Source organism: Loxodonta africana, chromosome 8 (genome assembly GCF_030014295.1).
Source record: "Loxodonta africana isolate mLoxAfr1 chromosome 8, mLoxAfr1.hap2, whole genome shotgun sequence".
Classification (NCBI taxonomy): domain Eukaryota; kingdom Metazoa; phylum Chordata; class Mammalia; order Proboscidea; family Elephantidae; genus Loxodonta; species Loxodonta africana.
Window position 1 is genome coordinate 14,619,053 of NC_087349.1, and position 24,787 is coordinate 14,643,839.

The 24,787-nt window shown below is 42.9% G+C and overlaps 1 protein-coding gene across 3 annotated transcripts in view; it reads right to left on the reverse strand.

Annotated features, from left to right (window-relative positions):
• CALD1 (caldesmon 1) overlaps positions 1 to 24,787 on the reverse strand; it is a 237,819-nt gene that overhangs the window by 102,166 nt on the left and 110,866 nt on the right. For all 3 annotated transcript variants that reach the window (XM_064289694.1, XM_010600441.3, XM_023539965.2), the window contains exon 3: positions 18,444 to 18,555. In XM_064289694.1, coding sequence (XP_064145764.1) covers positions 18,444 to 18,514 — 71 coding nt within the window. In that variant the 5' untranslated portion in view covers positions 18,515 to 18,555. The remainder of the gene's footprint in view (positions 1 to 18,443; positions 18,556 to 24,787) is intronic.

Genomic DNA, 24,787 nt, shown 5'->3' on the forward strand with positions numbered 1-24,787 from the left:
CTCCTCCTTTTTCTTCTAAACTGTGCTTTTTGAGGTACATGAACTATTCATAAACCAAAACCAACCAAACCCATTGTCCTGGAGTCGATTCCAACTCATAGCGACTATTTAGGACAGAGTAGAACTGCCCCATAGGTTTTCCAAGGAATGTCTGGCAGATTTGGACACCAACCTCTTGGGTTGCAGCCAAGCTCTTAATCACTGTGCCACCAGGGCTCCTGAACTATTCATAAAAGCAAAAAAAAAAAAAAGCTCCACTTTATTGAAAATAAAATTTAATCCCTGTATTTTGATTTAAAAGCCTTGGGTTCTAATGCATTGCTCTGTTTTCTTTTCCTTGGTCCATCATTACGTCTAATACTAGAAAATCATCTACCATTTAAACCTGAGACCCAACACTCCCTATTTTGGAAGGAGTATTGACCAATACTAGCCTGAGCCTGGCTCTAGCCCTCATCAATCTTTGCCCATCCTCCTGGGATTAACTGAAGAATTTTACTGTTCCCAACCACAAACCTAGTCTTTCATTAGAGAAATCTTTTATTACATAGTTTGTTCACTGTTGGACTCTTTAGGGTTTGGTTTGGACCCTGTAATTTGATGATTATCTGGCTTTGCCATGCAGATGCTAATTGCAAATAATACTAAGGGCTTGAACACTAGAGCCAATAGGCTGACAAAAGGAAATCCACTCTTACCATATTAATATCATTTGCCTCCATGATGCAACTATGTTGTTAGGTGTCGTTGAGTCAATTCTGACTCATAGTGACCTTATGTGACAGAGTCAAACTGCCCCATAGGGTTTTCTAGGCTGTAATCTTTACGGAAGCAGATCTCCAGGTCTTCCTGCCATCGAGCCACTGGGTGGGTTTAAACCACCAACTTTTTGGTTAGCAGCCGAGTGCTTAACCATTGCGCCACCAGGAGTACTTATGATGCAACTAAGTAAGCATAAATGGTAAAAATGATATGATGTAAAAGTCCAGTTATCTTTAATACTCAGAGAAATAGATGAAAGGAGTCTCTTAAAAATCTCTAGAGAAGAAGATATGGAGTCAAAATTCAATACTCGGAGGATCAACAAGGCAGTGACAGAACCCCAGGGAAGCTATTGATGGTGTCAGTACCTGGAGGGTGCCACCCAGGCCACAAATATTGCTGCTTCCAAATAAACAGCCTAGAAAATTTAGTGAAGTTCTGTCTTGATCCATAGATATGAATTGAAATATGTTGAGTCTTTTCACTCATTTATTTGACATTGTGTGCTGGTCCTTAGGGGAATAAAAGTAACTTTCAGTTTGGTGGGGAGAACAGACTTGTAAAAAAATAACCATACCACAATAAGATAGGTGATAATATTTAACACACATAAGAAGTGTTATGGGAGACTCAAGGTGGAAATCAGCCACTCCGACCGGGGTTATCCGAGAAGGATTTTCCCAAAGAATGACTGTTGAGTTAATCCTTCAAATGTGAGTAAGAGATCAGTTACCAGAAGCTTAGGAGGGAAAAGACACAGCAGCGTGGAAAAGCAGAGACCCTGTTAAGCCTGAGGACCTCTGCCAGCTAAATGCACAACCAGAGAAGTGTCAAACAGCAAGGTTTTCTCGGTAAGCATAGCATGGTTTGATTCTGTTTGAGTAAAAGCTGTCCTTTAAAATCTTTTGAGTGTTCTCCTCAATTCACAATCACAGGGAAAGAGAAGATAAAGTGCCTTTGCTTTTTATAATCTGGAATTGAGGTCCTCAGCCCTTTCCAGAGGTGACAGACTCTTGGAAAAGAGGCAGGTAACATTTTGTAGCATTTTCTCCTGTGTCTGACTTTTGGAAGCCTAGAACGCCTGAGGGCCAGTCAGATAGCCTAAGGAGATAGTAGGGTGAAAAGTGTGAGCACTACTTTGAAACAAAGTAGTGCAAGAGTGAAGCACTAGGCTGCTAACCAAAAGGTTGGCCGTTTGAACCCACCCAACAGCTTTGGGGAAGAAAGACCTGGCAATCTGCTCCTGTAAAGATCACAGTCTAGGAAACCCCATGGGACAGTTCTATTCTGTCATATGGGGTCACTATGAGTTGAAAATGGGCTCCATAGTACCCAGCAACAACAATAATATGACCGGACTGAAGCCTGCAACTCCAGAAATAGGTAAACAGAGGGAATCCAGTTTAAGTTGATCATATAGGTGTCTCTGCATGCCTAATGGAAAGGCTGGTAGCATAGTGATTAAGAGCTACGGCTGCTAACCAAAAGGTCGGCAGCTCGAATCCACCAGGCACTCCTTGGAAGCTCTATGGGGCAGTTCTACTCTGTGCTACAGGGTCGCTATGAGTCAGATTTGACTCCACAGCAATGGGTGGGTTTTACACGCCTCGTGGTAGACACAAGTCATGGGCTTCACATTTGATGGCATTTGTTCACGTCTCATTTACTTCTTTCAGCTGCCCTGAGAAGGATTAGCTCTGTTTTACAGTCGAGGAAGCCCAGATCTGCCTACCCTTTCTGCAGCATGCTTTCTTCTCTTCTTGATCCAGAAGCTCCTTTCTTTTATGGGGGTGAGAGGAGGTTGTGTGGGTTTGTGCTTATAAATTGAGGGGTGCACAGTGCAGAGGAGAAAGCATCAGACCTGGAGCAAAATGACAAGGTTTCTAGATTTAACCCTGCCTCTGACTGTGTGTGCATGGGGAAGTCACTTTCTGAGCCTGGGTTCAATGATGTGGATCTCCAGGCCCCTTTCAGAGAATCTAGGAGAGTCTGTTTGTGACCATATAACCCACGAGGATGCCCAAATCTGTGCCACAGCAGTCGTTCTGCACTCCGGGCAGAGTTCTCTTTTGAGAACTGATCCCTCTCTGAAGGGTCTGCCTCCCCTCTTCAGCTCCACTCTGGCACGGGCAAACACCACAATGAGAGAAAATATACACTCACGTGCCTGTACTGTGAGGCACTCAGCAACTAAAGGGTTGGGAATTTCTATCCTGCTTCAGCCTTGAGTTTTACAAGACTTTCATTCTGTTCAGTTCAAAAGCCATCGAGGATCTGCAGCAAGGATACACCCTGGGTATCCAGGTGAGACTACGAGGATGCTGGCTCAGACGAAATACGTATTTTGGGGATGGTTATATGGGAAGAGTTAAAGGCTCTTGAAAGTATGTAGCAGGGAGAAAGGGTATCAGATGTGAACTCTTTCTACATCACAGTTTTGTCCAAGGACCCGTAATAGCAGTTCTTTGCTCATCTTCTTTATCAAGGAATAAGAAATGTTGAGGGATGTTAGATCCCCAAAGTGGGGCCCCACTTAAAAAAAAAATCAAGATTTACACAACAGTGCTGATTAGAGAAACAGAAGGGCTGCTCAAGGAAGGAGTGGGCAGAGGTATACATCTACCGTAGTTGCCAACATGCCTTGGGGGAAGATGCAGTATAATTATACCTGATGACACTTCTTGTCTTTGAACCAGCATGATAACCCATCATTGCATCCTGCTTGTCTATCAGTTCATTTCTTGCTCAGTTATTTCCATATTTGTCTCTTGAGTTCCCCAGAAAAGCCTGCCGACAGTGTAAGGTTTTCTGTGAGAATCAAGAATGGATTGACCGCTGTTATTCTAAGCAGGCACAGTAGAACTACTAGCTCTGGGAATAAAGGACTCTTTCACTACCTCGTTGCTGGTGCTGGTCCTGAGAGTCATCCAGCTTTCACTGGAGGGCCCGTGAAGTATGGAAAATTCCCACAGGACAATAAGGCCCAGGCTAGCCTTAAAAAAATAATAAACACGTCTTGAGAAATCTTCTGAAGCCTATCAGTTGGATTCCTAAATGGTACAGGAAAATGGAAGCCAGTGAAGATGTGGCTGGGGATAGCCCATGTCACCCACAATGGAAAATCTGAACGTCGGAAGAATTTCCTATTCTAAACAATGCTCAGTTTAAAATACACTCTCTGGAGACTCTCCTGAATGTACAAGCTTATAGCTGCTATTTATAGTGGCTGTTGTGTATTTTAGCGAGATTTTTATTCCAACAAAGGAGCTGTATGTGATGTAGGGAGTTATTAAAATGGAAAATAAGCCCTCACATTTCAACTTAGTCAATTGGTACTCATCTCAAATGTAATGTCAGATATTGCTAATTTAGACTCACTGGAAGGCAGGCTAGCATAAATTATGAATTTTTTTAAATTCAGTTTTGAAAAATGTTCCAGTATAGTCAATAACTTCCACCAGGGTCCCAAAACATTAGGAACTTGTTTAAAAATGGGTAAATAAAGACGATTTATAATGAGCAAATTAATCTTTTTAATGTTTCTGAAGTCCTTTAAAAAAGTTGTACTCTCCAGAGTATAAAAACTAAGCCATGGAATGTAGCTTACATATTTAACATGTTAATCAAACCCTTTATTTATAAATAGTTCAAAGTGATACTTTTCTACAGTCCTTGAATAAATGATAAAAATTCCAAAATAAAAGTTTGTAAATGAAGGTTTATGATAGGTGAAAAACTGATGTCCCAACTGTTGATGAACATTGCTTATTGGACAGCAAACCAATAAAAAGAGCTGGTTTTATTCACAAAGTATGCAAATTATTCCTCTTGACCTCACCCACAGATGAACGGGGAACCACTTATACAGCCAGTAGGCCATTACAGCGTTCTCATGTCTCTCGCCCAGTGACACACCATAGAGGATCTTTGGGATAATATAGGTCCAAAACTTCCCTAGAATCTTTGAGTGACCAGGATAGATGCCCCTTGACTAAGACTTTGGAATAGCCCATGTGGGGTTTACATTAACTTTACCCAAAGAATTTGGTCTTTTCTTTGGTTCCTGAGAGATAACCTCTGAAGCCTTGGAATTTCCCCAGTGATTGAAGTATATTTGATAAGGCATCTAGACCATACCTGATGGTTCATGTCAATGAGGTCACTCAGGTGAGCAGCAGTCTAGGCCAGAAAGACTACCTCATGATATCAGCCAGCCTCAGGGGAGGAAGGAGCAGATTCAATCAGTCATGTCTACATAACAAGGCCTCAATAAAGGCTCCATGGGCTTCATGGTTGGTGACAGACATCGACGCATGTGGGAGGAGAGCAGGTCCTTTGAGACATGGAAACTCCACGTTGGGAGCCCTCCCAGGCCTCGCCCTATGCCCCTCTTCATTAGTATCCTTTTCCTGTAATAAAACTGTACTCACAAGCAAAGCACTTTCTGTGAGTTTTGTGAGTCATTCTAGTGAGTTATTAAGTCAAGTATGGACACCTCAGCAGTCCTGTTGTCGTTAAGTGTCGTCGAGTCGATTCCAACTCATAGTGACTCCATGTGATGGAGTAGAACAGCCCCATGGGGTTTTCTAGGTTATAATCTTTACCGAAGCAGATAGACAAGTCTTTCTCCCATAGAGCCGCTAGGTAGGTTTGAACTGCCAACTTTTCGGTTAGCATCTTAGTGTTTAACCCTTGTACCACCAGGGCCCTAAGTATATACCCTAGAGAAACTCTTACATACGGTCACAAAGAGACATATTTAAAAATGTCGATGCTAGCACTTCTTGGCATAGCAAAAACAGGAAACATCCCAAATGCCCATTGGTAGCAGGATGAAGAAATAAATTATACTACACTCACATAATGGACTGCTATAACGAATGAATAAAGATTATACTCATCAGCACGGATGGCCCTCAAAAACACTGCTGAATAAAATGAAAACAAGTCATACATATATAACGATTCCATTTATATAAAATTCAAAAACAGGCAAAACTGAGCAAAACAGTGTTTAGGAATTTATTCGTATATGGTAAAATTATAAAGAAAACAAGAAAATAATGCAGAATTCAAAATAGTGGTGATTTCTTAGGGTGATATATTGGGGAGGAGCACACGGGGCTTCACGGTATTGGCATTATTCCATTTTTTTGTAATCTGTTTCTTAAACTACCCATTGCCTTTGAGTCGATTCCGACTCATAGCAATCCTAACCTAAACTAACCTCTTGCCATGGAGTCGATTCCGACTCATAGTGACCCTACAGGACAGAGTAGAACTGCCCCATAGGGTTTCCAAGAAGCGCCTGGTAGATATAAACTACCAACGTTTTGGTTAGCAGCCATATCCCTTAACCACTACACCACCAGGATTTGTATAGCAACCCTAGAGAGGGGTAAATAGTCTTGCTTTCTTCTTCTTTAAAATACGTTGTTCAATCACTTAAGTAAAAGAGTTTGACTCACGAAAGGGGGAAATACTGATGGAATCAAAGCAGCAGGCTTTACCCAGTCTACCATTCTGTGCCTTTGAGGAACTTCCCAGTTACTTTCTCCTTCGGTACCACAAAACCAAACCCACTGCTGTCAAGTCGATTCTGATTCATAGTGACCTTATGAGTAGAACTGCCCCATAGAGTTTCCAAGGAGTTGCCTTGCAGGTTCAAACTGCCAACCGTTTGGTTAGCAGCAGTAGCACTTAACCACTACACCACCAGCGTAAACCAAAACAGCGACCCTATAGGACAGAGTAGAACTGCCCCATAGAGTTTCCAAGGAGCGCCTGGTGGATTCCAACTGCTGACCTTTTGATTAGCAGCTGTAGCACTTAAAAACTATGCCACCAGGGTAAAAAAAAAATTTTTTTTTTTTTTTAGGAGCCCTTAAATTCCTCTCCTTCCTCAGTTATTTAAAAAACACGTTTGTTCATTCAGGGCCCCCCGCCATGCAAGCAAAGTGAGGGTTCTTGAAGCAGGTTCTCCCTTAGCCGGGTGATCTCCAGAAGGTCAGCATCCCTAGACAGGAGTGTCCTCATAAAGTAAAATGCAGCCTTTAAAATTCATCAGATCAGGGATTTTTGACCCACATCTCCTGGGCCCCCAGGAGGTCTGCAGATGGAGTCCATGACTCACCAAAAGGAAATGCCAAGTTTTGGGTGCACACGTGCACTGTTCTTGGAGGAGGGTCCGTAGCTTTCATCAGACTCAAAGCAGCGTGTGGTCCCAAAGTGAGAAAGTCACATTCCCCTGCAGAAGATGACCTACAAGCCTGTGACAGCTATAAGCTGTTATGAATGATGACGTGACTATGTCCTGTTCTGGTGGTAGATACTGTCTTATTGAGAGAAACCCAGCAAAAAGTCAACAAACAGTTATGCCAATAACTATCTTTGGATGGAGGGGGAAAACTTGATCTCCATTTCTATTTTTCTGTGAAATGGGAATAACACGGCGATTTTTTTTTTTTGAGGGGAAGCAAAACAATGACTTTGTCTATACATGTAAGCAATTTACCTGAAAAAGGATAAAGAACAGTTCAGTTTGGCCCAATAGCCCTCACGTAGTCTGCTTTGAAGACCATTTCCCCATGTCGGGTAGTTATGTTGGCATTGTAGAGATAAGAACCTTCACTCAAAACAACTAGTTGAAGCATGAAAAGCTCTGTTAGTCAATTTGTTACAGTGGACAGGTTTTGAGATTTGGGGCAGGCAGGGCTGGATGGCACTCCCTAACCATATGAAGTTGAGCATGTCACTTAACCTTTCAGACCCACAGCTGGGTCTGAATCCTTAACCGGAAAATGGGGATAATAGTATCCAGGTCATAGTCTTGTTTGATGATCAAACGGGATAGTGTACATAAAGTGCACCACCTAGTGGTTGGCATGTGTTGGTACTAAACAAATCATGTTCCTTTCCCTTCCTGGGGCCCTGGTGGCACAGTGGTTAAGAGCTACAGCTGCTAACCAAAAAGGTTGGCAGTTCAAATCCGCCAGCAGCTCTTTGGAAACCGTATGGGGGCAATTCTACTTTGTTCTATAGGGTCACTAGGAGTCAGAAATGACTCAACGGCAACGGGCTTGGGTTTTGATTTTCCCTTCCTGGGTGGTGCAGATGGTTTGCACTCGGCTACTAGCCTAAAAGTTTGGGGGTCGAACCCTCCCAGCAGTGCTGTGGAAGAAAGACCTGGTGATCTGCTTCCTTAAAAAGTATAGTAAAACAAAACAAAACAAAACAAAAAAACTATGGAACGGTTCTACTCAGTAACACGTGGGTTCACCATGAGTTGGAATCAAGTTGATGCCAATGAGTTTGGATGTTTTAGGAGGTTTCTCTTCCTAACGTTAAATAAAATATTCAGCCGATTTTTTTTTTTTCCACTTGAGAACTGTTTTTGCTGAATTGACTGAATTTTTTTTTTTTTAAGTGAGATTCTGGGTGATGTTATAGTTACTATATTTAAAATAAAGGATACATCATTAATAAATTAGGAAACTACCCACATGTCTATGATTTTGAAATCCTCAAACAGCAATTCTATTTGTGTGGTAGACTTGAGTGCAGACAAAAGATTTAACTCGTTTCCTTATTTAAGCAAGCGTCAAGGTCAGTGTATCAGGAAAACTTTGCCGTAAGAATGCAGCAAATTATAATGATTGAACTGAAAGATGGATAAAATTCAAATACATATACTCAGTGATATCTCAGTTTGTGCTAAAGGCCTACCGAAACATTAATGTGACTGTAATGATAATCTCTAACATTTGTTGAGCATACGCTGTGCCAGTACTGTGTCAATTTCTAACTTAATCTTTACAACTCTTTGAGGTAAATGTAATTATCCCCATCTTTATAGATAAAGACATAGAAGCAAGAGATGTTTAAGCAATTTTCACAGGGTCATCCGACTAAAAAGGAACCCTGATGACAGAACAGTTAAGTGCTCAGCTACTAACCAAAAGATTGGTGGTTTGAAACCACCCAGTGGTTTCGATAGAGAAAGGCCTGGCGATCTGCTCCCGTAAAGATCGCAGCCTGGAAAAGCCTGTGGGGCAGTTCTACTCTGTTACATGGTGTTACTATGAGTCAAAATCAACTTGATGGCATCTAACAACAACCATCTAAGTGTCAGGGCTAGGATTCAAACCCAGGTCTATCAGACTACATCACTCACATGTCTAACTACCACACCATCCTGCCTTTCCTAGGTAACTGAGAGTAACCCATTTTAAATGCCACATATAGGGATTGTAAAGAAAAATTCACTGCTATTTTAGTCTGTAAGCATAGTGACATGCCATATTTCTTGCAAACTGAGAAGGAAATTACAGATAAGCATGTGAGGTCTTTACCAGTCTAGTTTCTCAATGTTTGGGCACCAAAAGTTTAGGTGTAGTCTCGAACTTGTGTCACTATGGGTAGATCCTGGGCTCCTGATGCTCCACTATTCACTATGAAGTGGTATATTTTTAGGACCAAAGGAATTATTGTTGCTGTTATTGTGTGCCATCGAGTAGATTCCAACTCATAGTCACCCCATACGACAGAGTAGAATTGCCCCATAGGGTATCCCAGGCTGTTATCTTCAGGTGGATGGAGATTGGTCAAAGTACGCCATCTTTACCATGAATTGACAGGGGTACAAAGAATGTCTACCCAGAGTCAGTGGAAGCTGGACAATGAATAAGGAAGGCTGAAGAAGAATCAACACCTTTGAATTGTGGTGGTGGCGAAGAATATTGAATACACCATGGACTGCCAGGAGAATGAACAAATCTGTCTTAGAAGTACAACCAGAATGGTCCTTAGAAGCAAGGATGGCGAGACTGTGTCTTACATCCTTTGGATACGTTGTCAGGAGGAATCAGTCCCTGGAGAAGGACATCATGCTTAGTAAAGTACAGTGTCAGCGGAAAAGAGGAAGACCCTCGAAGAGGTGGATTGACACAGTGGCTGCAACAATGGACTCAAGCATAATAACGATTGTAAGGATGGTGGAGGACTGGGCAGTGTTTCACTCTGTTGTACATAGGGTCGCTATGAGTCAGAACCGACTTGATGGGACCTAACAACAACAACAACAACTTAGAGTGAGTGTGTGAGAGAGGAGAGAGGGAGGATGTGAGTGTGTGTTTTTATTCTTCACATGGCTGAGCACAAATAAATAATTAATGACCCCTTAGGTGGAAAATGGAGCCCTGGTGGTGCAGTGGTTAAGAGTTCAGCTCCTAACCAAAAGGTCGGCAGTTTGAATCCACCAGCTGCTCCTTGGAAACCCTGTGGGACAGTTCTGTTCTGTCCTATAGGGTCGCTATGAGTCAGAATGGACTTGATGGCAACAGGTTTGTTTTTTAAACAATATTAAATAGATATGAAAACCTTACAGCTATATTTTAAAATCCCTTTCAAGCCAATAACTTGGAAAAAAAACCTAATTTAAAAGTAAAAATTTTTGTTAACAATCTTAACTTTTTCCCCTACCGGAGCAATCGATTTTCTGAGAGAGTTGAAGGGAAGTTTTGAGTACAATTAGCCTAAATCATTAAAAAAAAAAAAAAAAAATTAAATTTTATTGATTTAAAAAAAATTTTTTTTTTTTTAATGACTTAGGCAGTTTTAAAGGATTATTTTGTTTAACTTCCTAAGGGAAGATAATTTTCTGATTACCAGATCATAAAAAATTCCATTTGAAATTTTTTTTTTTTATTTTAAAACTTCAATGTCCTGATGCTAAGCATTTTGAATAAAGCGTGTGTGTATGGTGTGTGCGGTGTATGTGTGATTGTGTGTGGTGCATGTGTGTGTTATAATTGTTGACTGACTGCATTATTAAATTATGTAAAAAAAACATTCAGCCATTGAGTCCTGGGAGGGGACTACATAGGCCCAGTGGATTTTAAAAACTTGCTTGTTTTTCCAGCGTAGTAAAAATATTTACTTTCAAATGTCTAATTATCAGGCTATTTCAGAGGCCCATAAACACGGATGAATGATGACAACAGCCAGAGTGCTTTCATTGCCTGTATTTCTGTCCGTGAGCCTCTGAATCTGATAACCCGACTCTACAATGGAGGCCTTTCTTCTGGTCAGAAAGAAGAGCTCGCGTTGGGTGTGTCACACATGTGCTGGGAACGCCATGAGTTCACGTCTTGAAAAGTTAGAGAGCTGTTGGCTGTGAAAGCAGGCCCATCACCGGGCAAGGCGCATCTGCTGTAGATTTCTTCATGGGCAGAGCGTCACTGCAGGTTTCTCAGGCGATACACCTAAGCTCAAAAGCCTTTTGGCGAAATTGAAAGGAATAACTTGATTTGGTGTTAAATCTTCCAGCTGAGGCAACACAAGCCTTCCTCAGACCTTCTTACCAATGTCTCCCACTCAAAAGTCCTCACTCAACAGAAGCTTCCTGCTCTTCACCCTGTCCAGGGTTCCTCTGTCTTCTGAGAAGTACAGAAAATACCACCGTGTTCTTATTTTGTTTGGTTTTACCGTAAGTATAAAATGTGTCTTCGATTCTTTGTGCTGTGGAGAATCTAATCAGATAATGATCATAATTAATAAAGATGTTTATTTTATGTTCACTACATCGTTAGCATGGGCTCAAGCATAACAATGATTGTGAAGATGGAGCAGGACTGGGCAGTGTTTCGTTCTGTTGTACATAGGGTCACTATGAGTCAGAACACACTTGATGGCACCTAACAACAACAGATCATTAGCACTGTGTTAATACTTTCATGTATTATCCTTGTTTACGCCCACAAAAAACCCTATGAGGTGTGGAAGAAGTAAAGGAGGTAGATAGTACTGTTTCTCCCATTTTACAGATGAGGAAACAGAAGGTTAGAAAGATTGAATAATTTGAAATGTCACATAGCTAGTAAGTGGCAGAGGAGGGATTTGACACCACAGCTACTTAATGCCATAGCCCGTGCACTTAACTGCTGACATACACTGCCTCCCACCGTTAACGTCTGTTGACATTTCTTCATTTTTATAGAGCATATGTGTTCTATTCCACCACCTGTCTGCCAGTTTGTTGTACTGTGGTGGTCTGCGTGTTGCTACGAGGCTGGAAGCTATGACATCAGTATTTCAAATACCAGCGGGGTCACCCATGGAGGACAGGTTTCAGTGGGGCTTCCAGACTAAGACAGACTAGGAAGAAAGGCCTGGTGACCTACTTCCAAAAATTAGCCAATGAAAACCCTTCGGATCACAACAGAATACCGTTAGCATAGTGCTGGAAGATGAGCTCCCTGGGTTGGAAGGCACTCGAAACACACTGTGGCCGCTACAGTGGGCTCGAGCAGACCAACGATTGTGAAGATGGTGCAGGACTGGGCAGTGTCTTGTTCTGTTGTACATGGGGTTGTCACGAGTCGGAGAGAGCAACAACATATCCTATTTAGACATAGCTATTTCTGATGCTGTGATTCATCCTCCTTGGGCAGATACACAAAAAAGGCCAAAGCTTCTGCACTTATTGAATAGAAAGAGAACTGGGTTTTGACTCTTTGGGAAATGTATCCTCTTCCCCTCCCAGGAGTACGTATTCCCTGATGACACAAAAGCATGTGTGTACTTAGTGCCAAGTAGACAGTGTGGACGGGAGGAGAGATGGTCACAAGTGGACCACGTGTAGATAAAGAAGCTGGTGCTGCAGGGGTACAGACAGCAAGGTGCACTGACAACCATGGAGAAAAAGGCAGAGACGGATGGAGACAGAAAGACCAACACGAAAATCTATGAATTTTTTATCCTAAAATTCCCATCAGATAGGTGGAAAAGAATAAATAGCAAAACTAACTAATTCATTGATTTGTTCAAATAGGTCATCGACTCAAACGTATAATAGTTTACTTTAAACCAACGAAAAACAAAAAACCCAAACCCATTGCCTTCAAGTCAATTCCGACTCATAGCAACCCTACAGGATGGAGTAGAATTGCCCCATAGGGTTTCCAAGGAGCAGCTGGTGGATTCAAACTGCTGACCTTTTGGTTGGCAGCTGAACTCTTAGCACTGTGCCATAGTGTCTTTTTACTTAGAAACAATGCATTTAGGATTTTCTCTGATTACCTGCTCATTTCATCCTGCCTATTGAGATTTTTTTTTTCTTCCCCTTTTGGCCACGATTGCTTTAAAGTTATTAATTCACATAGGACCTGGGCTTCAGGGCTAGAGGGACAATGTCTGTACTGCTCACTGCTGATCCCCAGGGTTTGGCACAGGACCCTCTATTTTGGAAGTAATTGATAAATGTTTTTTTGAGGCCTGAATACATTACCTTCTTTTTACCAAATCTATAGACCTCATCTTAAGGACTCAGAGTGGGAAAGCCAAGTCCAAGGTGAACAGCATAAGGGCTGCACAGGCTCAGGGGCAGGAGGAAGCAGCCTGTTTTCAATAAGGTTCCTAGGCAAGGGAAATCTAGATGATTTGAAATGGACTGGACTACAACCCCCAGTGGGAGAAAGATGTGGAAGTCTGCTTATGTAAAGATTACAGCCTTAGAAACCCTATGGGGCAGCTCTACTTTGTCCTATTGAGTTGTTGGAAACCGTGGTGGTGTAGTGGTTAAAAGCTGTAGCTGCTAACCAAAAGGTTGGTGGTTTAAATCCACCAGGCACTCCTTGGAAACTCTGGGGCAATTCCACTCTCCTATAGGGTCACTGAGTTAGAATTGACTCGATGGCAGTGGGTTTGGTTTTTTTGATATAGAGTCACTATGAGTCAGAATCGACTCCACAGCATTGGGAACAACCACCAGAATGAGGTTTGTATACAAGGGGGCAGCCATGATGTGGGGAGTGTGTGTCAGTCCCAAGCACGAAAGAGCCAGCCCAGTAAAAATTGTGCAGTTAACTTTTGGAATAACCTTTTACAAGATCTATTTCTGAGGAACAAAATGCATTTAAGAAGTGGCTTATTTTAATTTGTGGTTATAACATCTGGTGAGAGTATAAGCTTTAAATTATCTACCATTGCAAAGTAAGACTGCACCTGCTAATCAAGCGCAATGACAATGAAAATAACATGGCGTTTTCTTCTGGAAAACATTTGGGGTAAGGGGTAGAAAGTTAATGGACTTTCTCTTCTTTTCTGTGGGGCTCCTTCTCCCCACTGCACACAACAGCACAGCATACACAGGGCACAGTCGTCTTCAGTAAGTACCGTTTTTATAAAAAAGCCCTGGTGGTGCAGTGGTTAAGCACTTGGTCTCTAACCAAAAGGTTGGCAGTTCAAACCCATCAGCTGCTCCATGGGAGAAAGATGTGGCACTCTACTTCCGTAAAGATTACAGCCTTGGAAACCCTGTGGGGCAGTTCTACTCCATCCTGTAGGGTGACTATGAGCCCGAATCAATTCAATGGCAACAGGTTTAGTTTTTACTTTATGGTTGAGGATGTAAAAATGAAGTTTCTTGATCATCACTTAGTTTTGTATAGTCTTATTAGTAGTAAGCACTCTCTTCCCAATTTCCAAAACAGAGCTTGGAGCAAAGTAACCAAAAACCAAACCAGTTGCTGTTGAGTTTATTCTGATTCACAGCAACCCCATGTGTTTCAGAGTGGAACTGCACCCCATAGGATTTCCACTGGCTGTGGCCTTAGAGAAGTAGGTCTCTGGGCCTTTCTTCTGAGGCACCCCTGGGTAGATTCGAACTGCCAACATTTTGGTTAGTAACCAAGTACTTGACCATTCCCACCACCCAGGGACTCCTGGAGCAAAGGAGATGCTCAATAAAAATTCACTGGGCGAGTGAATGAAGAAATCTGCAGCCTTGGAGCAGCTCCGTTTTTGCTAATGTACTCCACTTTCACTCCAAATCTGGATTGAGTTATTTCCTCTAGTTTTCTAACTCCAAAGGAAAGTTAGGCCTTCTCCAGTCTGGTCCCAGGCATGCTATGTAGGACCAGAGGATTCTTCTTCCCAAAATGAAAAGTTGCCTTATGTTTTATCTGATTTTAAATAAAGTAATATGTGATCATTGTAAAAAAAAAGAAAAACTTCAATAATCCTAAAAGCAAAATGAAAGTAAAAATTGCCACCAATCCCCCAGAGAAAACACCCACTCCTGTTGCAGAGGAGGAAGCCAAGGTCCAGAGCTAAAGGAAGAGGGACTTGCCCAGGGTCTCGCATGCCCTTTATTGTCAGATCAAAACTGTGGGTGTAGACAGCCCGGGACCATCTGTTTCCTGCACACGCCCTGCACTTTCCCATCAAAGCTGGCTGGACCAGAAAGCCTGACCTCACTATTCCCATAAACCATCAAGTTCTATAACGGCCTGGAGGGTGAACATGGACTCAACAAATCCCAGGAAAACAGAGCTAGAAGGTTCACCTTGAAATATGAAAGGTAATCTTAGTGCAAATACAAGGAGGAGCTTCTTTCAAAAACTAACAAACAAAAAAAAGAAAGCAGATGGAATACACTATCTCGGAAGACACGATAGTGACAGAAATGTAAGTCAAACACGGTGAGGGTGAATTTGTGTATGACACATTTAGTTCAGTTATTAAGGGTAGCTAACTCAGTTATTAAGGGTCGCTATGAGTCAGAATCTACTCGATGGCCATGGTTTTTTTTTTTTTTTAACTGAGCTGTCTCAGTTTATGTCCCTTTTCAGGCTGACATGAAAGGAAGACAAATCCTTCCACAAAAGACAGAAAACTGGAAGGAATGGACCATGTAACTGTGGGAAATTCTTGGGCAAAGTCCTGGTTCTGAAGAACCTGGCTTATGCACTCTAATTACACCGCGTTTGTTCTCGTCTGCCTTTCGCACTGACTCCCTGACTGCCTTCTCACATAGAAAGCTTGGAGCTTGGAGCTAGGAAGCTGAAGGTACTGATCTAGCCCAATGCCCAATATTCATGTCCTCCTTCCTGGTCCCTCCAGCCCTAACTCTGCTCCTCCACTTGGACCTGACCTGTGTTCTAATCCTGCTACACTTCCTAGTCTACTGTTAGGTACTTAAAGGCGGAAACCACGTCTACTTATTTCTCACCACTACTTTCCCCATGTCTAGCATAGATGCCGGAGCCTGGCTGGTATTTAATGAACACTTCTTGGAAGAAGCTGCTTTCCAGACTGTCAGAGAACTTGGGGCCAAATAACACATCATTGGAAAAATTGAGAGGTATGGTCCAGCTGGCCTGGGCACTACCTATAAGGCTTCCATGTCCACAAAGCATTGGTGCCCTATATTCTCCCTGGGTCTCCCCATTTTGTCTCCTTTGATGGCTTCTAGTCCATCTTTATGGCTCCTCCCTCTCTCCACACTTGCCTTCTTGAGAATGTCACTTGCTACCATCCATCTTCAGTGTTTGTCCTACCACTTCCATACTGAGTGGGCCCTGATTTACTTTTCTGATAACAGTTTCTCTCCCTTTCTGAACAATGATGGAGACTGTCTATCTCCAAATGCCTGCAGGAAATCTCCATTTGGATGTGGTTTGCACAGGAAATTCAATACTCCTCCTTCCTCCCACTTCCAAAAATGGGACCTTCCCAGCCTCCCCATGGGGGACAATGTAAAGTCCTTCCATCCAGCTCCTTAGACTCACATTCTTTGGAATTGTCTGGGAGTTTTCCTTCTCCCAAAAGGCTTGCTAGTTCTCCCTCCACAATGATTCCCCTATTTGATCTTTCTTCATCTCTGTATTTGTCTCCCTGATTCTGCCCTCATTACCATATGCTCAAGACTATCCCAGGCCTGATACCCCGCACTCTAGTCCACTAGAGGATGACGACTTTTCCAAACATGTGTGCATCACACACAATGCCCCTGCTAAGTCTTGGTCCAACGCCTTTATGCGAAATGGAAACACCCAAGGTGTGCAAGCCCAGCTCAGCCTTCCTTCAACACTCAGCTGGCTTCTTGCCATGGCTTCCTGTTTCCACCTCTGGCCTTTTGCTGCTGTTATCCCTCACCTGGATGGCCCCCTTTCACTCTTCATCACCATCTTTACGTCCTTCACGGCTCTTCACCTCCAAGAAGCTTTTCTTGACTTGTCTCATCACAAAATCACGACTGCCTGTCTTTCTCTTGGAATTACTGCTTAGTTCGGTTATATTGCTAAATCGTTTCTCACTTGTTTAGCTAATGACAATGCTGATAGTAATAATGATAGGTACCACTTATGGAAAGTCTACTAGGTTCCAGAACTTGGGCTGGGCCATTTACGAAGTTCTTCATTAATTTTCACAACAACCACACAGCTTGTGTGGTTATTCTATTTTACAAATATGAAAACTCTGGCTTAAATAGAAGTCACTCGCTCATGGCCACGCAGCTCATAAGTAGCAGAGCTGGGATTTTAACCTACAGAGCCGAGGTGCCTCTCATTGTGCTGAGTGTGTGTGCGTGTGTGTTTAACTATTCCATGAGGAAAGCCTACTTGGCCAAGTTAATCAAGGGTAGCCATTTTACCTTCTTTTACATTCTCCATACAAATAAGTGGAGCATAAGGCCCAACATACTTTTTGTTATAGATACAGGTTTCCAGTGTTCTCCTTCAGGATGGGGGCTGGGGAGACAGTGGTGGTGCAGTGGTGGAATTCTTGCCTTCCAAGAAGCAGACACAGGTTCGATTCCCAGCCAGTGCCCCTCAAGCACAGCTACCACCTGTCCGTCAGTGGAGGCTTGTGTGTTGCTATGATGCTGAACAGGCTCCAGTGGAGCTTCCAGACTAGGGCAGACTAGGAAGAAAGGCTTGGCCATCTACTGTTAAAAACCAGCCTATGAAAACCTTATGGATCACATCGGTCTGATCCACAACTGATCATGGGGGTGGAACACGGCTGGGCAGCATGTGGTTTTGTTTCGCCAGGAATCGGGGCCTATTCAACAGCAGCTAGCAACAACAACACTTCAGGATCCCTAAGGGGTCCCCTTACCTCCACCTTTTCGTCTGTGCATTGGGATTACTGAGAGGAAAAATTGATTTGATCTTAAGATGTCTTTCCACAATTTTTTCTTCCTGTAAGTGCCTAATCTGCTTTCGAAAAAGAAGATCTCATTTAAGCCGTATTAAATGCCATTGACCTTTGCCCTGAGGCCTGAATATTCTAAATATGCACTTATGTGCGATCGTTCATACACTTCCCCAAGCTGCCCCCAAAGTCACTGCCATGTGGGGCCGCACACACCATCTTCCAACCTGACTCAGGACCCTATAGTCACATATTCTGCTGGCTATTAACCCTGAATATGTCAATTCCTGGGTTGCCTGCTTTTCTAATAAGGATACAAATTTGTCCTGAGAACCAGCTGGGGGCCATTGCCTGTATTTTTGCAGACTGAAAATTCCCATTACTTAAATGGCTTCAATATCCAACATTTGGCATTTTCCTGTCATTTCAATATGAGGAGTACTTTTCTTACTTTTATGAACACACTACCTTTGTCATTTAAAAATTCCAATATGAACGATTAAATGTAACTATTCGATTCTTCTCCAATCTCTCTTTTTTTCTGAGCCTTCGTCTTAACGTTTGTTTTCTTTTTTAGGCAGAATTCAGAGTCTTTGGAGTTAGGAAAATTTTCCCTAAGTACTTTTGCAAACAGTTGAGTGTACAGGACAGAAGCATTGGTTCTTCGGAGTGTTAGTCTTTGAGGCCTGGAACCGACGTTCCGTAGTAACAGAATACAAGTATCTGTCAACCCAGGTTCTTACCTTTCTGCTTCCAGGCGCATCTCTTCCCGCTTTTGCCTCCTAAGTTCTCTGCGACGTTCAAAGTCATCCATGGTGTGGTTTCAGGTTTAGGGAGGCCAGGAAGTGTCTGGACCTAAAGGGGGAGGGAGAATCCAGATCAGAGATGAGGTAGTGGGCTCTCCCCCATGTTAATCGCTTTAGCTCCACACATTTTCACCCCCCTTTCCTGTTTTTCTTTACCAATTATAAACAACACCTTCGAAGACTGATAAAGCAGCCATTGATCAATGTCTCGCTCCCAAGCTAAGTTCTTTCTGTGTTAAATTCAGTCTCACTCATGAAGCTATTACAGACAAATAAGTAAGATCCCAGGATTGCAGTTAAAAAAAAAATAAAGACTTCAGAAGAGAGGTTTTGAGACCCAAAATACGAATGGAGTCACTGAGAGCTGTAGGATTTGGTTATTCGTAACTTGCAGAACCACAGACAAAAGTTAGGAAAAAGTGAAGAAAGAAAGAGGAAAAGAGAACAAGAGTGGGGGAAAAAATGGCGAGAAAAGAAGTATGCAGGAACTCAGAGAAAAGTAAAGGACAGAAATAAAATAATATGAAAATCCCAGGAGAATTTGCATATCCTAAAACAGTATCAGCATTAGGATGAGAATAAAGACCGCAGCCATCATATCCCAATAGCATTTGCAAAAACAGTCAAATTCTGAGCAAGCTGTTTTCCCGAGCTCAAAAATCCCGGCTCTTTCTTTCTACAAATCTAATCCATCCATTTTACCCTTTCCTACCTCCTCCGTGGTGGTTTTAATCCCAGAAAGATCTTTCCAGCTCTTCAAATGAGGAGTCCTCCTCCCCTGCGTTTCTGTGCCATGGAAGCAAATCTTCCAGAATTCCCCTGCAGCCCCCAAGCCCCAAATGACTCCCAGGGAAGGGGCAGCCGGCTCCTTCTGCCCTGGCTTTGTTTACAGAGCTGTCAGTGGTTAGTTAAACTCGGCCTGGAATCTGGCATTTAAGGCCTGCTCCAAGATTGCTTCCTGCGTGGAGCGGGAACCCTCCACTTCCTCTGCAATCCTAGACTTTCTGCTGCACTCAGTCACAAAAAAAAAAAAAAAAGAAAAAAATTTCCAGTCCTTTCTGTGCACAGAAGACGGGCCATTTGCCCGCTGTAAAAAAAAAATTTTTAAATTATAAGGAACTGTATAAAACCCAGAACCGTCACCTGATGGCATCGTTTTCGGCAGGAGCAGAAAAGCAAAACTTAGATTTTGAAGCCAAAGTCAGAAACCTTCTCGAATAAATGGTCAAATGCCTGTTTTTCAAGATACCTACCCCCCCGCCCACTGCTTAAGAAAAACCCACAAAAACAAAAATAAAGCCTAAGCCCCCAAAGAGCCAAAGTATACTTTTCTTGAATTTTCTCCTCTTTCTTATCCCCCAGGGTATTATTGGTACTGCTTTTAAATCTTTAGAAATTCCATCTTAGTGCATGTTTATTTGGGGTTTTTAAACATTAATGTGTTTTTCTATCTTTGTCTTATCAATCGTCCTTCCCAAGACTTTGCTGGTTATGAAGGAAAGAAGCAGTTTTCCTTTTCACGACTTGATCAACCATGGGGACATTTCTCTATATTTTCCAGCCTGATCTATCCATCATTACCAGAATGAGAAGAGTGGTTTGAGGGTCCCCCCGGGAGGCTGTCTGAGGGTCTGTCGACCCGGGTGGGCTCCTGTTGTGACCACAGTGGGCATGTGATTCGCTGCTGCAGATGTGTGTGGGGACAGCTGTGTGGGCAGTGGGGCCAGAGCTCAGTTCCCCCAGCGCTGGCTGGAATGAGGGAACGGACTCTTCTCTTTCCTTTCATCAGTAACATCTTTGGCTGCAATGTAAACCCCTTCTCAGATAACCACAGCAACAGCAAACAGAAATGGGAGAAAGAGGTCTGTCTACAAGCACACCGTTTTACTCTTCTTAATTGATCCAAGCAGCTTGGGGGAGAGGCCTGTCAGCCTCTGGTCCTGACCCCTACCTCATCAAAGTGAAATGGTCATTCTGGCTGCTGGTCAGCAGAGGGGTCACTTTCCTCAGCCTATATCTCCGGCTGTGATGGGGGCTCAGGAACAGTGGAGTAAATACCCGCAAGCAGGCAGGAGATGCTTTCGACGCTCAGAGCCTGGGCTCGTGTCAAATGCTCAAAAGAGAAGTGAAACTGACCACCATGCGTGGTCCCTTTGGCTGGCCATCTTCATTCGTTCTTCGCCCACCTACATTCTTTCACTCCCACCCATTCTCTCCTCCTACCCTGTACCTTTTAGGACTCAGCTGGGCACTGTTTTCCTTTCCCAACCAGAGAAAAACTTTACCTACCTATTTGCTAATTCCCACCGAGCAAGTACGCAGGAGGATTGGGGGAGAGCGAGAGAAAGAGAGAGACAGAGGGAGAATTGCTATGTGGCATATGTATATATATACGAGTGCATTTCTGGGCTGTGTTGTGTGGCTTGTGGTGGGTGTACCTGAGGGGGCAGGGGAAGGAGAATGCACATCTGTGGTTTGTGTGATATGATGTTTTGTTGGTGTGTGGGTGTGTGTGTGTTGTGTGGAGGAGAGAAGGTGTGTGTGTTTGTGAAAATGGCTTTCCAATCAGGATGGGGCTGGAGGACATCCTTAATCCTCACAGGTTTATATCCTAGACCCTTCCTGAACTTCCCTGGCAGCATTCCTATGTAAGGGAGGCAAGTCTGGGGAGAATGTAAATGATTTCTTTTTTTCTTCTCTTTTAGGAGAAGCAGTTTCCATGTCCCTGGCCAGTAAGCCCTCATTTCCATCCCTGCCTGTATTCAACGCAGAATTCTTCCCAGCAACGTTGACTAAGAGGTCCCACTACTAGCTGGAAGGTTGATGGCTCAAGTCTACCCAGGGGCGCCTTGGAAAACAGTCCTGGGATCTGCTTCCAAAAGGTCACAGCCTTGAAAACCCAATGGAGGAGTCCTACGCTGCACACAGGGGATTGCCATGAGTCAGAATCAAGAGCAACTGACAGTAACATTGGTTAGGAAACAAACTCTCAACTAACAAAGCGGTGAAATGGCAAACCTGTTGCCATCACGTCGATCCCAACTCATAGCAACCCTATAGGCCAGAATAGAACTGCCCCATAGGGTTTCCTAGGCTGTAATCTTTACGGAAGCAGACTGCCACATCTTTCTTCTGTGAAACGGCTGGTGGGTTCGAACCACTGACCTTTCGGTAAAGCATTTAACCACTGTACTACCAGGGCTACTTGGTGACATGTCAAGGCAGAGCTAGTCCGTAAACAGTGGAGCTCCTGAACGTCCCCGATGGCAGAGGGGCACGAAAGAGAAATGCAGCCTAAAAGTGGTTGGCATCAAGGCACATGACAGGTGGGTTGTAGAACAATTTCACGAAAATCTAAACTTTTATGCGGGGAAGATGGTGGTTATGCTCTTGCAAGAACTCTGATGGGACTCCTTTTGTAAAGTAACAAAATGCTTCAGTGAGGGAGCTTTTAAAAAATCTAGGTGCTTGGCATAAAGAGAGGCTTCAGCCCAAACTGCAGGCTGGACTCCGCTTTTGCCGCCTACTGCCTTCTCTGAGCTGACCTTGAAGTCAGCCAGCCAGAATGCTTCAGGAGCTCTTCAGGAAGCCGGTGAGCTTCCCTCCCCTCCCTTCCCCTCAGAGCGGGCTCCTGGGAGGACATTCCCTCAGGCTGGCCCTGGAAATAGCCATAGATTAAGTTGTTAAACGACTCAAACTTTCTGATTAGCAAAACACGCTTTAAGGGATCTTGTGATTGTCTTCTCTGTTAAAGCGTGATTTTGTAAATGTCAACCAATCAAATTTTTTTTCTTGTAAGTTCCTGGATTTTCTGTCTTTAAACTCTGTGAAAAATTCCTTTTGTTGAAGTGCTTTGGTGAGTGAACTCTCACAAAGTGCTGCCCGATCCAGACCTCTTTGTTCCTTCAATAAACTCTTTGCTTTAATTTGAACAGAAGCTCCAGTTTGCTCTTCGATATTTTTTGGTGTCAGAAGCGGGGATCTTGAAGGCATCTTATCTTCAGCGGCCTGGAGAGACGACGACCTGGAATTCTGGTGCCAACATGAGCTCAGTGAAGCTCATCTGTCTTCAGTCTCTTCAGGAGTCTCTGGGGTAAGCCTCTTGAATCTGAGTTCTGCCTTCTCGTGGCGAGCTCTTTGAGGTTATTGAAGCGTTATGGTTTTGTTTTGTCCTTGTCTATTCCGTTTTGTCTTGTCTTTTTTCATCCTGGTCTTGCAAGAATTTTTGCCAAATTTTGCCTCCGCTAGTGGCAGTAGTGTGAGGTTCTAGGCAATTTACTGCCCTAGAAGTTTTTGAGTTTGTGAAAACCAGGGCATGGGTAGGCCAGTAAAAGCCGATAGGGCAGCTGCCTGCTGCAGACATGGTTAAAGTCTGCTGTGAGAGGATAAGCCGGGTTATGGGACAGGTCAGAACATTAGGCTGCCTGCCAGTTGCAAGCAAAAGTCCACACAATGAAAAGATCATATTGGTTTAAGCAATACACTGTCCAAACTTTGCAGTGTGTCCCAACAGAATTTTGTTGAGCCTGAAAGTCCTAAACTTTGAACAAACTTGAACTTTCTCTGAAAATAAGAAATGCCATATCTGGAGGCAATGCAGAGTTCCCTTCCGGGCCTCCTCCTCGGTACACAGACAAGCATTATGGCTCTGCCCTTGCTTATACCTATCTGCTTGGCATTGTCTCACTAAGGGCAGTATGGATAATATGTGGCTACTTTTTTGTTCTTCTGAATTATCTAAATTTAATTTTCTGTGCAGTAAATTAAAAAAAGAAAGGCTCTTGAATAAAGCAGAAACAATGGGATGCTTTTTTAAAACTGGTTTTTTGAAGCTTCTAGAAGATGTGATGAAAGTCAAATCGCTTCTCTGCAGGATAATGTTTCAAAATTAACTAAACAAAACAAGAGATTGCAATTCCAGATTTCTGTTCCAACTACCCAAGCTGTCCCAGGACCGTCTGCTCCCTTGCTGGCTGCCTGTCTTTGTATCCTCCTCTGCCTACTTGCTTCTCTGATGCTACTAAAGATTCCTTTACTAATGCTTTGTCTGAATTTCCCCCTTTCCCTAGAGAACCTACTGAGAACATAAAGCCTATCCCCCAAATGCCTTTTCAAATCCTTCCCAGCATGTGTATTGAGGATCCTTCGCACATTACTGTTACTCGTTAGACATGCTCAGAATTACATAAAATTGCTAAAGATTTCCCCAAACTGCAGGAGGATACTTACAAGTTTACTGAGGAATTTAGAACCCTTGTTGAGGCTTACCAGCCTGTATTCCCTGATTTGTAGCAACTAATCCACATGATAACCAGGCCTAGAGATGCCCAATTATGGTTATAACAGGCTGAATGGAGATATCCCAAAGATAGTTTAGCTCTAGACCTAAATAAAACAGCTGCTGAACTGTTAGAAGATTCTCAGGCTGTCAGTAAAAGATTACTAGAGACTATTCCAATGCTTTCCCCCAATAATAGATTGGACAAAAATTCACCCTTGCATACAAAATAAAGGTGAGAGTATGTATGATTACCAGGCTAGATTGTTTCAAAGGTTTGCTGAATATTCCAGGAGTGATCCATCATCTCCTGCGGATACAGGAGTTTTTAATGCACTATTTATATCTGTCCTAAAACCTGAACTTTTAGCCCTAGTAAAAACGGATCAACTAGATTGGAGTGTAGCTACCATTGCCAAGCTGGTCAATTTAGCTCAAGAAATTTCTCAGACCTTGGAGACTAAAGAAACTTCGAAGACAAATAAGTTAATGGCCTTACAATTAAAACAATTACAATCTCTTAACCAGAAAAATAAATCCAAGCCCTTTTGAGGCACTAAACCTTGTACTTGCAATTATTACAGGGAGCCCGGGCATTAGAAAAAGCATTGCTATAAGTTAAAGAAACAACTTAAGCAAGAGACCCTTAAATGTGATATGGAATGAAGGGATTCTGGGGACACAACAGGGGTTTTTTCCTATGGTGGCACTTAACCTGCAAGGAGAAACTACCATGTCTATTAATTGAGAATCTTGCAAATTTCTAATTGATACTGGTATTACATTTTCTGCAATTAACCGCACATGTTCACAAAACCCCCTACCCCGGAGCACTAAAACTTCAAAAGTTGTGGGGGTTACAGACTGAGAACAGACTTTAATTCATTCAAAACCTGTTCCTGTTTCTCTTGGTCCTATTGAAGATTTACATCCCCTTCTTCTCAGCCCTGGCACTTCTGCTAATTTGTTGGGCCCAGACTTATGTCTAAAGGAGCTTGTTATT